At 46.2% G+C, this 14,858-nt stretch overlaps 2 protein-coding genes across 3 annotated transcripts in view; one reads left to right on the forward strand and one right to left on the reverse strand.

Moving 5' to 3' along the window:
- LOC143767523 (uncharacterized) overlaps nt 1-11,511 on the reverse strand; it is a 39,098-nt gene extending 27,587 nt beyond the window's left edge. The window contains exon 1 of one of the 2 annotated variants that reach the window (XM_077255933.1): nt 10,753-11,511. Coding sequence is in view for 1 of the 2 variants with exons in the window: in XM_077255931.1 (XP_077112046.1) it covers nt 8,787-8,813 (27 nt within the window). In the remaining variant the exon portion in view is untranslated. Of the gene's footprint in view, nt 1-8,786; nt 8,918-10,752 lie in introns of those variants that run through there. The other variant, XM_077255931.1, reaches the window with a different exon arrangement.
- Nucleotides 11,512-11,726: 215 nt separating this feature from the next.
- LOC143767517 (uncharacterized) overlaps nt 11,727-14,858 on the forward strand; it is a 96,137-nt gene continuing 93,005 nt past the window's right edge. The window contains exon 1 of the mRNA XM_077255917.1: nt 11,727-11,748. The gene's annotated coding sequence lies outside the window, so the exon portion shown is untranslated. The remainder of the gene's footprint in view (nt 11,749-14,858) is intronic.

Genomic DNA, 14,858 nt, shown 5'->3' on the forward strand with positions numbered 1-14,858 from the left:
GAAACAAGCCATCCTTAAGCTGCGAAAACAGAAAAAACCCATCCGAGAAATTGCTACAATATTAGGAGTGGCAAAATCTCCAGTTTGGTACATCCTGAGAAAGAAAGAAAGCACTGGTGAACTCATCAATGCAAAAAGACCTGGGAGCCCACGGAAGACAACAGTGGTGGATGATCGCAGAATAATCTCCATAGTGAAGAGAAACCCCTTCACAACAGCCAACCAAGTGAACAACACTCTCCAGGAGGTAGGCGTATCAATATCCAAATCTAAAATAAAGAGAAGACTGCATGAAAGTAAATACAGAGGGTTCACTGCACGGTGCAAGCCACTCATAAGCATCAAGAATAAAAAGGCTAGACTGGACTTTGCTAAAAAACATCTAAAAAAGCCAGCACAGTTCTGGAATAACATTCTTTGGACAGATGAAACTAAGATCAACCTCTATCAGAATGATGGAAAGAGAAAAGTATGGCGAAGGCGTGGTACAGCTCATGATCCAAAGCATACCACATCATCTGTAAAACACGGCAGAGGCAGTGTGATGGCTTGGGCATGCATGGCTGCCAGTGGCACTGGGTCACTAGTGTTTATTGATGATGTGACACAGGACAGAAGCCGGCGAATGAATCCTGAGGTATTCAGAGCCATACTGTGTGCTCAGATCCAGCCAAATGCAGTAAAACTGATTGGTCGTCGTTTCATACTACAGATGGACAATGACCCAAAACATAAAGCCAAAGCAACCCAGGAGTTTATTAAACAAAGAAGTGGAATATTCTTGAATGGCCAAGTCAGTCACCTGATCTCAACCCAATTGAGCAGCATTTCACTTGTTAAAGACTAAACTTCAGGCAGAAAGGCCCACAAACAAAGAGCAACTGAAGACCACCACAGTGAAGGCCTGGCAGAGCATCAAAAAGGAGGAAACACAGCGTCTGGTGATGTCCATGAGTTCAAGACTTCAGGCAGTCATTGCCAACAAAGGGTTTTCAACCAAGTACTAAAAATGAACATTTTATATAAAATTATTGAATCTGTCCAATTACTTTTGGTCCCTTTAAAAACAGGGTGGCACATGTTAAGGAGCTGAAACTCCTAAACCCTTCATCCAATTTTAATGTGGATACCCTCAAATGAAAGCTGAAAGTCTGAACTTCAACTGCATCTGAATTGTTTTGTTTTAAATTCATCGTGGTAATGTCTATAACCAAAATTTGAAAAATGTTGTCTCTGTCCAAATATATATGGACCTAACTGTATATATATACCTATTCTATGTGTAGACATTTATTCTACCTATTCTGTCAGTGTGAGTTTACTGTACACCGCACTGAATTGCCGGCTTTTCTCTATAACACCGGTGCGTATTTCTCGCAAGTCACATGCATGGTCCGTGTGTAATCCGTATTTTTCTCGCCCCCATAGACTTTCATTGGCGATTTTTTTGCGCAATACGGTGACAAACGCAGCATGCTGCGATTTTCTACGGCCGTACAAGACCGTATAATACGGATCAGTAAAATACGGCAGATAGGAGCAGGGCCATAGAGAATCATTGTACCGTATGCAATCTGTATTTTCTGCACCTCTCATACGTCCGTAAAACTCGCTAGTGTGACGCCGGCCTGATCTGGATACAGCAATCAGAGAAAGTTGGAGCCAGATTGATGAAGAGACTGTTTGACACTCATTATGTCCATGCCTCAGAGACTGCAAGCTGTTATAAAAGCCAGAGGTGGTGCAACAAAATACTAGTGATGTTTTGGAGAGTTTTTTTGTTTGTTTGTTTTTCATGATTCCATAATTTTTTCCTCAGAATTTAGTGATTCCATAATTTTTTCCCTATGCTTAGTTAAAAAAAGTAACCATTACTGACTACAACATTATTTGTTCTTGATTTCTTTTAGTGTTTCTTAAAGCCAGAAAGTTGCCATTTGAAATGACTGTAGTTTTGTGCCATGTCTGTGATCTGCTTTTTTTCTACAAAATTAAACAGCTGAATGAACATCCTCCAAGGCCGGTGATTCCATAATTTTTGCAAGGGGTTGTAAAAGGGTCTCAGGTGAGAGGGGGGATGGATAATTGTATGCACAGAAAAATGACGCAAAGACTTGATATTATATATGTGGTTTCCCGAGGCTGAAAATCCTGGTGGATCACCCCACAGAAGGAAATTTGTCCCCAGATCACAGATACATCTCTGGATGGTGTTGATATCAGATTACTATTGATGTCTAAAATATATAACCTCTCTTATCCAGTATCTTTCCCTCCTACTTCAAACACACCAGCATACACCCATTACATATAATACCATCCCTGGGCCAGAATTGCGCTCTTAAACACAGACGTGTCTCTATTCTCCCTTTCATCTGTAAACTCCTAAATCTTATGGTCACTACTCATTGTTGGTTCTCTTGGATCTCTCTGCTGCATTTGACACTGCGGATCACCAGCTCCTCCTCACTATGCTTCACTCTATCGGTCTCAAAGATACAGCTCTCTTTTGGTTCTCCTATCTTTCTATCCCCTCCTTCACTGCATTTTTTGCTAGCTCCTCTTCCATTTAATGTTGTGGATCTTCAGGGTTCAGTCCTAGGTCCCCATCTCTTCTCACAAAACAACAACCCAACTGGACAAACCATCAGCCGATTTGGTTTTCAGTACTACACTGCTCAAAAAAATAAAGGGAACACTTAAACAACAGAATATAACTCCAAGTAAATCAAACTTCTGTGAAATCAAATTGTCCACTTAGGAAGCAACACTGATTGACAATCAATTTCACATGCTGTTGTGCAAATGGAATAGACAACAGATGGAAATTATTGGCAATTATCAAGACACACTCAATAAAGGAGTGGTTCTGCAGGTGGGGACCACAGACCACATCTCGGTACCAATGCTTTCTGGCTGATGTTTTGGTCACTTTTCAATGTTGGTTGTGCTTTCACACTCATGGTAGCATGAGACAGACTCTACAACCCACACAAGTGGCTCAGGTAGTGCAGCTCATCCAGGATGGCACATCAATGCGAGCTGTGGCAAGAAGGTTTGCTGTGTCTGTCAGCATAGTGTCCAGAGGCTGGAGGCGCTACCAGGAGACAGGCCAGTACACCAGGAGACGTGGAGGGGGCCGTAGGAGGGCAACAACCCAGCAGCAGGACTGCTACCTCAACCTTTGTGAAAGGAGGAACAGGAGGAGCACTGGCAGAGCCCTGCAAAATGACCTCCAGCAGGCCACAAATGTGCATGTGTCTGCACAAATGGTTAAAAACCGACTCTATGAGGATGGTCTGAGTGCCTGACATCAACAGATGGGGGTTGTGCTCACAGCCCAACACCGTGCAGGACGCTTGGTATTTGCCACAGAACATCTGGATTGGCAAATTCACCACTGGCACCCTGTGCTCTTCACAGATGAAAGCAGGTTCACACTGAGCACATGTGACAGACGTGACAGAGTCTGGAGACACCATGGAGAGCGATCTGCTGCCTGCAACATCCTTCAGCATATCCGGTTTGGCAGTGGGTCAGTAATGGTGTGGGGTGGCATTTCTTTGGAGGGCCGCACAGCCCTCCATTGTGCTCGCCAGAGGTAGCCTGACTGCCATTAGGTACCGAGAGGAGATCCTCAGACCCCTTGTGAGACCATATGTTGGTGCGGTTGGCCCTGGGTTCCTTCTAATGCAGGACAATGGCACACCTCATGTGTCTGGAGTGTGTCAGCAGTTCCTGCAAGATGAAGGCATTGAAGCTATTGACTGGCCCTCCCGTTCCCCAAGCCTGAATCCGATTGAACACATCTGGGACATAATGTCTCGCGCCATCCACCAACGTCACGTTGCACCACAGACTGTCCAGTAGTTGGCGGATGCTTTAGTCCAGGTCTGGGAGGAGATCCCTCAGGAGACCATCCGCCGCCTCATCAGGAGCACGCCCAGGTGTTGTAGGAAGGTCATACAGGCAGGTTTAGGCCACACACTACTGAGCATCATTTCCTTGTTTTGAGGCATTTCCATTGAAGTTGGCCTGTAATTTGATTTTCCACTTTGATTTTGAGTATCATTCCAAATCCAGACCTCCATTGGTTAATACATTTGATTTCCATTGATGATTTTTGTGATTTTCTTGTCAGCACATTCAACTTTGTGCAGAACAAAGAATTCAATGAGAATATTTCATTCATTCATATCTAGGATGTGTCATTTGAGTGTTCTCTTCATTTTTTTGAGCAGTGTATATAGAATGACGGTCCCAGCCCCCCCCCCCCCGTATATACAGTATGATGGCCCCAGCCCCCCCGTATATACAGTATGATGGCCCCTGCCCCCCCGTACATACAGTATGATGGCCCCAGCCCCCCCGTATATACAGTATGATGGCCCCAGCCCCCTGTATATATCCTGCATGTCTATTGCTCCATTCCCTGACAGCAAGCAGCTTGAATGGTAAACATATCATTCATTCTCTGAACTGAAATATCCTGCATGTCTATTGCTCCATTCCCTGACAGGAAGCAGCTTGAATGGTAAACATATCATTCATTCTCTGAACTGAAATATCCTGCATGTCTATTGCTCCATTCCCTGACAGCAAGCAGCTTGAATGGTATGAGTCATTCTATCTTCGGCATTGAATCCTGCATATATCTATATATGTTAGTCATGTTATTATGCATTTGTTTGTATTTATAGATATTTAACTCACTTCTGCTTGTCCTTATGCAGAGAGATCACATAACTGTTTCAAAGGGGTTTATGATCCATGTAGACCTGGACATTTGTTTATCTGATCACTACATTTATTGTGTCCTGCTGTCTCAACTGAGTTAGATTGATTTGTAACGAGAGGGGGAGAAACACCCAAAAAATAATAATAAAAAAAATAAGTGAGATCTAAGAGCTAGCATTCTATAAATATAGACATAGCTTGGGGATGCATTCGTGCAGGGGTGCATTCGTGCACTATTATTCGTGTACTTTTATTCTAAGTATTTTTTTCTAAGTATTCAGCAGTTATAACATGGCAGTTAGACAGGGCAGGAGACAGGTAAGACAATCTAAACCTATTCCCTATTCACTTGAAACAGAACAAATACTCACCATATGTATCTGTATAATCTATATCCTGGCTGCTGCATTAACTCACATTCACCGCCCTTGCATAAACTCTTTACACTACATCCATATCGGCCACTCTGTCCTTGGCTTTCCTATGTATAGCGCAGATCCATTTAGTCCCACCATCCAACACAAGAGACGCTCTCACAAATCACTTAACCATCTGCTCACTCTTTCTATCCTCCTTCTCCTAGTCGCTGGAGACATCTCTTCCAACCCCGGCCCCCCATTTTATAGCCAGTCAAACCTCCCAACTGCTACACCCAGAAACCTTATTAATATTCCATGCATGCCTTCTGTCTCTTTCAATTGTGCCCTTTGGAATTCTCGCTCACTGTGTAATAAACTCTCCTTCATTCATTACTTCTTCCTTTCTAACTCTCTTAATCTCCTGGCTCTTACTGAAACCTGGATCCAGCAGTCAGACACCACCGCTGCTGCTGCTGCTCTTTCATATGGTGGACTACACTTTTCTCATACCCCAAGATCAGACAGAGCAGGTGGAGGCGTTGGTCTGCTCCTTTTACCCAAATGTACCTTCCAAGTTATCCCCCAAGTATCCTCATTTGTCTTCCCTTCCTTTGAGGTCCATGCTGTCAGACTCTACGTCCCCTTCTCCATGCGAGTGGCGGTGGTGTATCGTCCTCCCGGCCCCTCTCATCAGTTCCTGGATCACTTTGCCACCTGGCTTCCACACTTTCTCTCCTGTGACACCCCCACCCTTATCATGGGTGATTTCAACATCCCCATTGCTTCTCCCCTCTCCCCATCTGCTTCTCACCTTTTATCTCTAACCTCCTCTTTCGGCCTCTCGCAGCATACTAACTCTCCAACACATGAAGATGGAAATTCCCTTGACTTGGTCTTCTCCCGGCTTTGCTCAGTGGATGATTTCACAAACTCCCCTCTCCCGCTCTCTGACCACAACCTTCTTTCATTCTCTATCAAGAACTGCCATCCCGCTCAGGTCAACCCCACTTTCCACACTTATAGAAACATACAGGCCATTAACACCCAGAAACTTATGAAGAACTTGCAGTCCTCATTGGCCCCAATCTTCTCCATCTCATGTCCTGATTCTGCTCTTAAGCATTACAATGAAACCCTGCAAAGTGCCCTGGATGAAGCTGCACCTCCTATACATAGAACAACTCGGCACAGACGGCGACAGCCGTGGCACACGCTGCAAACACGTTTCCTGCAGCGGTGCTCCAGGTGCGCCGTACGTCTGTGGAGAAAATCTAATCTACCCGAACATTTCATCCATTATAAGTTCATGCTAAAAACATACAACTCTGCCCTTCACCTCTCCAAACAAACCTATTTCAACCTATTTATTATTTGCCTCACTTCCCCCCTCGGACATCGGGATCTGTGGAAGCGCATGTAGAACGAAACAGCTGTCATCCTTAGACACCATGTTCTCCCTGTCCAAGTCCATGTCCAAATAAAGACATTTTACAGAATCGGGTTTGGTGAGTGCTGACCACTTTTTTTCTTTTGTTTTTGAATTATAAATATCTTTTTGGTTGAGCACCCCTTATGCCCATCAATTGAGTAGGAGGTATAGGAGCTGGTGCAGCGTATTGTAGCACGCCGATAGGTGATCGCAAAGGACAGCAGTACGGGTATATATGTTTTCCTTTTTTTTGGACTTTTTAGAAAACACCAGTGATTGTCTTACCGCTGTCTCTAACATCATGACCTCCCTCTATCTGAAACTGAACCTGTCAAAACCTGAACTCCTCGTGTTCTCTCCCTCTACTAACCTATCTTTGCCTGACATTGCCATCTCCGTGTGTGGTTCCACCATTACTCCAAAGCAACATGCCCGCTGCCTTGGGGTCATCATTGATTCCGAGCTTTCATTCACCCCCCACATCCGATCACTGGCTCGCTCTTATCTGCATCTAAAAAACATTTCTAGAATTCGCCCTTTTCTTACTTTCGACTCTGCAAAAACTCTTACTGTCTCACTTATTCATTCTCGTCTGGACTATTGTAACTCTCTACTAATCGGCCTCCCTCTTACCAAACTCTACCCACTCCAATCTGTCCTGAATGCTGCTGCCAGAATCATGTTCCTCACCAACCATTACACCGATGCCTCTACCTTGTGCCAGTCATTACATTGGCTACCCATCCACTCCAGAATCCAGTACAAAACTACTACCCTCATCCACAAAGCACTCCATGGCTCAGCACCACGCTACATCTCCTCTCGGGTCTCAGTCTACCACCCTACCCGTGCCCTCCGCTGCGCTAATGACCTCAGGTTAGCATCCTCAATAATCAGAACCTCCCACTCCCGTCTCCAAGACTTTACACGTGCTGCGCCGATTCTTTGGAATGCACTACCTAGGTTAATACGATTAATCCCCAATCCCCACAGTTTTAAGCGTGCCCTAAAAACTAATTTGTTCAGACTGGCCTACCGCCTCAATGCATTAACCTAACCATCCCTGTGTGGCCCATTCAAAAAAAAAAAAAAAAAAATCAGGTTCCTCTCATCATGTTCTCATACACTTTATGCAGGTAATAGCCCTCTGTGTCTGTACTGCTACATACTTAGGCAGTTAACTGGTTCATGCAGCTTTACATGAACACCCGAGCCTTACACTATGGCTGGTCCAAATAACTAAAGCAATTGTTACCATCCACCTCTCGTGTCTCCCCTTTTCCTCATAGTTTGTAAGCTTGCGAGCAGGGCCCTCATTCCTCCTGGTATCTGTTTTGAACTGTGATTTCTGTTATGCTCTAATGTCTATTGTCTGTACAAGTCCCCTCTATAATTTGTAAAGCGCTGCGGAATATGTTGGCGCTATATAAATAAAAAATTATTATTATTATTATTACAGTATGATGGCCCCAGCCCCCCCCCCGTATATACAGTATAATGGCCCCAGCCCCTCCCGTATATACAGTATAATGCCCCAGCCCCTCCATATATACAGTATGATGCCCCAGCCCCCATATATACAGTATGATGGCTCCAGCCCCCATATATACAGTATGATGGCCCCAGCCCCCATATATACAGTATGATGGCTCCAACCCCATATATACAGTATGATGCCCCAGCCCCCATATATACAGTATGATGGCCCCACAGCCCGTTCATATAACAAATAATGAAGTTTATACTCACCTCATCCTGATTCCTGGCACTGCACCCTCCGTCTTCTCCTCTGGCCTGTAGAGCGGAACGAGACAATGACGTCATCGCACCCCCTGCATGAGCACACTGAGGTCTCACAAGCCGCGGTCTGCAGCTTATGAGACAGACTGATGCGTGTGGCCATGACTGCTACCGGCCGCATCACAGCACAGCAGACACGGCCACGCGCAGTTTGCTGTAGGCGGCCAACCCTGCACAGCTGCAGGGGTAGCGGCCCGAGGCGGGATTTTCCTCCCTGCCGCCTGGCCCAGCCAGCCCCTGCATTACACAATATACTGTGTAGGGCCAAGAAGGGGGAAGCACAATGTGAGGAATACGTGTTCCCTTACTTCCTGTTTACCATAGTTGGGTCTTATGTATCAGAGGGAAAGGAGAAAAATGCTATGATTCTTAGAAGGTGGCAACAAAAAATAACCAAAACAGTCTCAGCACGGAAGAGGTTACTGCCCCCCACCCAGTAATGGGGAATCTCCAGCACCTACCTCCACCTGCAGAGCCGCACACCACATATATGGCTGCTCTGTGCGCACAGGACCTGTGATGAGGTCACAGGAGGGGAGGAGTCAGGGGTCACATGATCAGGGGCCTCAGTGTATGCAGGACTCTGCTGTGCTGGTTGTCATGGTGCTGGATGAGGGGAAGTTTATGTGTGGGGTCAGCAGGGGTGAACCTAGCCTCTCTGCTGCCTGAGGCGAACGGAAAAATGGCGCCCCCCCTGTAATAAAATCAGTACAAATAAATCTGTTTTACTCTTTACTAGCCTAACCTGACGCACATGGAAAATACATACACATTTAAATAGGAATATATTTGAAACATTGATCTTCTTTACACTTCGTCAGGGACTAAATGTCGCCTGAGGTGAAGTGATCAACTTGCTTCATTTTTAGTGTGCCCTGGGCCGGGGAACAGTGCTTACTGTAGCGCTTCTTCCCCGGCAGGCGTCCGTGTCGTACAGATGCGGCACACAGTTGCCACACGTATTACACACACGGACACGAATATCTCCAGGACCGTTTTTTCTGGTACCGGAAGTATCAGGATGTGTGAAACCAGCCTAAAGCCACATTCACACGGTCAGTATTTGGTCAGTATTTTACCTCAGTATTTGTAAGCCAAATCGGGAGTGGGTGAGAGATCCAGAAGTGGAGCATATGTTTCTTTATACTTTTCCTCTGATTGTTACTCTCCTGGTTTTGGCTTCCAAATACTGAGGTAACATTCTGAACATGTGAACGTGGCCTGATAGCGTGTTTCTGTTACTTCTGACTTCAGGCAAACAGCTGGAGCTGACCGCGACGGCCATCTGAACCGTAACGGACCGGGACCGTCCCTGGGTGAGTATAATCTAACCTTTATTTCTCATCTTTCAGGTTACATCGGGGGCTTATCTACAGCATTACAGAATGCTGTAGATAAGCCCCTGATGCCGGTGGCCGCAGCTCATATACGATTTTTGGGGTGACAGACGCCCTTTAAAAAGGTACTACTGGCCTCTCAGATCCTCAATATTAATCTGACCTGATAGCAAAATGACTATAGTTGCCCATAGGATATGTCCTCCACTTGCCCAAGTAAGTCACAATAACATGTATGGGCATAACATCCTTTTCTGATAAGCACCACTTATTTGTACCATATAAATGAGATCATTTATATACTATTCATCCTATGGGCAAATATAGTCATTTTGCTATCAGGTCAGATTAATATTGAGGATCTGAGAGGCCAGTAGTACCTTTCTAACACCCCGCCCCCTTTTTCTGTTCGTTTGTTATAGGGAAAGGAAGAACAGAGAGAAAGAAAGGAAAGAGAGAAAGAAAGAAAGAAAGAAAGAAAGAAAGAAAGAAAGAAAGAACAGATAAAAAGAAGGATGGGAAAGAAAAAGAAAGAAAGAAAGAAAGAAAGAAAGAAAGAAAGAAAGAAAGAAAGAAAGAAAGAAAGAAAGAAAGAGAAAGAAAGAAAGAAAGAAAGAAAGAACAGAGAAAAAGAAGGAGGGGAAAGAAAACAGAGAAAGAAAAAGAAAGAAAAAGAAAGAAAGAAAGAAAGAGAGAGAGAAAGAAAAAGAAAGAAGGGAAAGAAAGAACAGAGAGAGAAAGAAAGAAAGAAAGAAAGAAAGAAAAGAAAGAACAGAGAAGACAGAAAGAGGGTAAAGAACAGAGAGAGAAAGAAACAGGGGAAAGCACAGAGAGAGATAAAGAAAGAGGGGAAGAAAGAAAGAACAGAGAGAAAGAACAGGGAGAGAAAGAAAGAACATAAAAAAGAAAGGAGAGAGAAAAAAAGATTAAGAGAGGGAAATAAAGAACACAGAGAAAGAAAGAACAGAGAGAGAAAGAAAGAACAGAGAGGGAAAGAAAAAACAGAGAGAGAAAGAGAGAGAGAGAGAGAAAGAGATAGAAAGATTCTATAAAGATACTATAGCGGCCCGGCTCCCATTGTAATGCCCACCTGAGCATCCCGCTGCAGGACATATAATGATCCGCTCACATGGCCGGCATCCCCGATTCCAAGGCGATCCCGCTATCCACGCTGTCGGAGGAGGACACGGTGATGAATCTGAAGCATTCCCTGAAGTTCCTCCATGGTTCTGTCACAATTACATAATTTCCGGTCAGCTTCCAGCACGTCACTTCCGGTGGAACGTCACGTGCGAGTTTTAAAGTGCTCCTCGGGGATCCGCCGTGTACTCCTGTGTCCATAGGAAAAATAAGCTCCCGGCCGGGACAGCCTCTCAAAATCGGGACTGTCCCACTGGATCCAGGACGGTTGGGAGGTATGAAATTTGCTCCCCACCATACACCGACATCGTACACGCACGACTCCACACACCTCTTACACACACGGCTCCGCTCCGCACACCTCACACACACAAACTGCTCCACTCAGTACACACATGGCTCCACTCTGTAAGCCTTGTACACATGCGGTTCTGCTCTGTACACCTTGTACATACCCGGCCACGCTACGTACACCTCGTACACACACGGCTCCACTCCGTACACCAAGTACACACATGGCTCCGCTCCGTACACCAAGTACACATGCGTCTCTGCACCACACAAATCGTACACACATGGCTCCGCTCCGTACACACATGGCTCCGCTCCGTACACACACGGCTCTGCACCGTACACACCCGGCTCTGCTCCGCACACCTCGTACACACACGGCTCCGCTGCATATACCTTGTACACACACGGCTCTGCTACATCCACCCTGCAAACCCCTACTGACCCCACACATAAACTTCCCCTCATCCAGCACCATGACAACCAGCACAGCAGAGTCCTGCATACACTGTGGCCCTGATCATGTGACCGCCGACTCCTCCCCCTCCTGTGACCTCATCACAGGTCCTGTGTGCACAGAGCAGCCATCCATGAGCAACCCGAGGAGATGCATGGAGAAGAGCGACTTCAGCATCAGGACCTGTGATGATGTCACGTGAGTTGGGGAGGGCTGGATGAGGACGGAGATCCAGGACTGAGCCCTGAATAGACTCAATAGCGTAGCATAGTAACTGAACATGCGTCTCCGACACAAATCCAGTTACTACACCGACAGAATCTGCCGACCCCTCTCTTCTGCCGCCTGAGCCAAAGAGCTCAACTCGCCTCATGGTAGCAGCATCACTGGGGGTCAGGAGGGGTTTACATTGTGGATGTAGCAGAGCCGTGTGTGTACGAGGTGTACGGAGTGGAGCAGCGTGTGTACAAGGTGTACTGTCATGATCTCTGCAGGCAGAGATCATAGCAAGCCTATAGAGGGACAAGCTCTCGGAAGATGGAACTATACTGACCATGAACTAAGCCTGCCGCGCAACTAGAAATAGCCAGGTAGCATTTCCTATTTATCGCTAGATGCCCAGCTCTGGCCTAAGACCTAAATAGCTAGCAGAGGGAAATATAAGACCTGGCTCACCTCTAGAGAAATATTCCAAAGAAGACAGTAGCCCCCCACATATAATGACGGTGAGTTCAGATGAAACAACAAACGCAGCAGGAAAATAGTCTTAGCAAATTTGAGGTCCGCTTACTAGATACCAGAAGACAGATAGTATACTTTCATGGTCAGCAGAAAAACACTAACAAAACACCATCCAGAGATTACCTTAAACTCTGGCATTAACTCATAACGCCAGAGTAGCAATCCCTGATCAACGAGAGCTTTCCAGACACAGTAACAAAACTTCAGCTGTGAACTGGAACAAATAGGCAAAACAAAACATGGACAAAAGTCCAACTTATCTAGTAGTAGTCTAGAAGCAGGAACAAGCACTGAGAGGCATCAGATAACATTGTTGACCGGCAAGAAACCACCAGAGAAATGAGCTTAAATAGCGACACCCACTACTGATGGAATCAGGTGAAACAGGAAAGAGGATGACAAGTCCAATTCCACAAGCGGCCACCGGGGGAGCCCAGAATCCAAATTCACAACAGTACCCCCCCCTCAAGGAGGGGGCACCGAACCCTCACCAGATCCACCAGGGCGACCAGGATGAGCCCTATGGAAGGCACGAACAAGATCAGAAGCATGAACATCAGATGCATTGACCCAAGAATTATCCTCCTGGCCGTAACCCTTCCAGTTGACCAGATACTGGAGTTTCCGTCTGGAAACACGAGAGTCCAAAATTTTCTCCACAACGTACTCCAACTCACCCTCAACCAACACCGGAGCAGGAGGCTCAACTGAAGGTACAACAGGTACCTCATACCTGCGCAATAACGACCGATGAAAAACGTTATGAATGGAAAAGGACGCAGGGAGGTCCAAACGGAAAGAAACAGGATTAAGAATCTCCAATATTCTATAAGGGCCGATGAACCGAGGTTTAAACTTAGGAGAAGAGACCCTCATAGGGACAAAACGAGAAGACAACCACACTAAATCTCCAACACAAAGCCGAGAACCAACACGACGATGACGGTTGGCAAAACGCTGAGTCTTCTCCTGGGACAACTTCAAATTGTCCATAACCTGCCCCCAAATGTGATGCAATCTCTCTACCACCGCATCCACTCCAGGACAATCCGAGGATTCCACCTGACCGGAGGAAAATCGAGGGTGAAACCCCGAATTACAGAAAAACGGGGACACCAAGGTGGAAGAACTGGCCCGATTATTGAGGGCGAACTCTGCCAATGGCAAAAAAGCAACCCAATCATCCTGGTCAGCAGAGACAAAACACCTCAGATATGTCTCAAGGGTCTGATTAGTCCGCTCGGTCTGGCCATTAGTCTGAGGGTGAAAAGCAGACGAAAAAGACAAATCTATGCCCATCCTAGCACAGAATGCCCGCCAAAATCTAGACACAAATTGGGTACCTCTGTCAGAAACAATATTCTCAGGAATACCGTGCAATCGGACAACATTCCGAAAAAACAGAGGAACCAACTCAGAAGAAGAAGGCAACTTGGGCAGAGGAACCAAATGGACCATTTTAGAGAAACGGTCACAGACCACCCAGATGACAGACATCTTCTGGGAAACAGGCAGATCTGAAATAAAATCCATCGAGATGTGTGTCCAAGGCCTCTTAGGAACAGGCAAGGGCAACAGCAGTCCGCTAGCCCGAGAACTACAAGACTTGGCCCGAGCACAAACGTCACATGACTGCACAAAGACTCGCACATCTCGTGACAGAGAAGGCCACCAGAAGGATCCTGCCACCAAATCCCTGGTACCAAAAATTCCGGGATGACCTGCCAATGCAGAAGAATGTACCTCAGAGATGACTCTGCTGGTCCAATCATCCGGAACAAACAGTCTATCAGGCGGACAACGATCCGGTCTATCCGCCTGAAACTCTTGCAAGGACCGCCGCAGATCAGGAGAAACGGCCGACAAAATTACTCCCTCCCTAAGGATACCTGTGGGTTCAGAATTACCAGGAGAGTCCGGGTCAAAACTCCTAGAAAGGGCATCTGCCTTAACATTCTTAGAACCCGGTAGGTATGACACCACAAAATTAAAGCGAGAAAAAAATAAAGACCAGCGCGCCTGTCTAGGATTCAGGCGTCTGGCAGTCTCAAGATAAATCAAATTTTTGTGGTCAGTCAATACCACCACCTGATGTCTAGCCCCCTCGAGCCAATGGCGCCACTCCTCAAACGCCCACCTCATGGCCAAAAGCTCCCGATTCCCAACATCATAATTCCGCTCTGCGGGCGAAAATTTGCGAGAAAAGAAGGCACAAGGCCTAATGACGGAGCAGTCGGAACCTTTCTGCGACAACACTGCCCCAGCTCCGATCTCCGAAGCGTCAACCTCAACCTGAAAAGGCAGATTCACATCAGGCTGACGCAACACAGGGGCAGAGGCAAAACGGCGCTTAAGCTCCTGAAAGGCCTCTACAGCATGAGGGGACCAATTAGCAACATCAGCGCCTTGTCTGGTCAAATCAGTCAGTGGTTTAACGACATCCGAAAAACCAGCAATAAATCGGCGGTAAAAGTTGGCAAAGCCCAAAAATCTCTGAAGACCCTTAAGAGAGGAGGGCTGAGTCCAGTCACAAATAGCTTGCACCTTGACGGGATCCATCTCAATGG

The sequence above is a fragment of the Ranitomeya variabilis genome, chromosome 4 (assembly GCF_051348905.1).
Source record: "Ranitomeya variabilis isolate aRanVar5 chromosome 4, aRanVar5.hap1, whole genome shotgun sequence".
Taxonomy (NCBI): Eukaryota; Metazoa; Chordata; class Amphibia; order Anura; family Dendrobatidae; genus Ranitomeya; species Ranitomeya variabilis.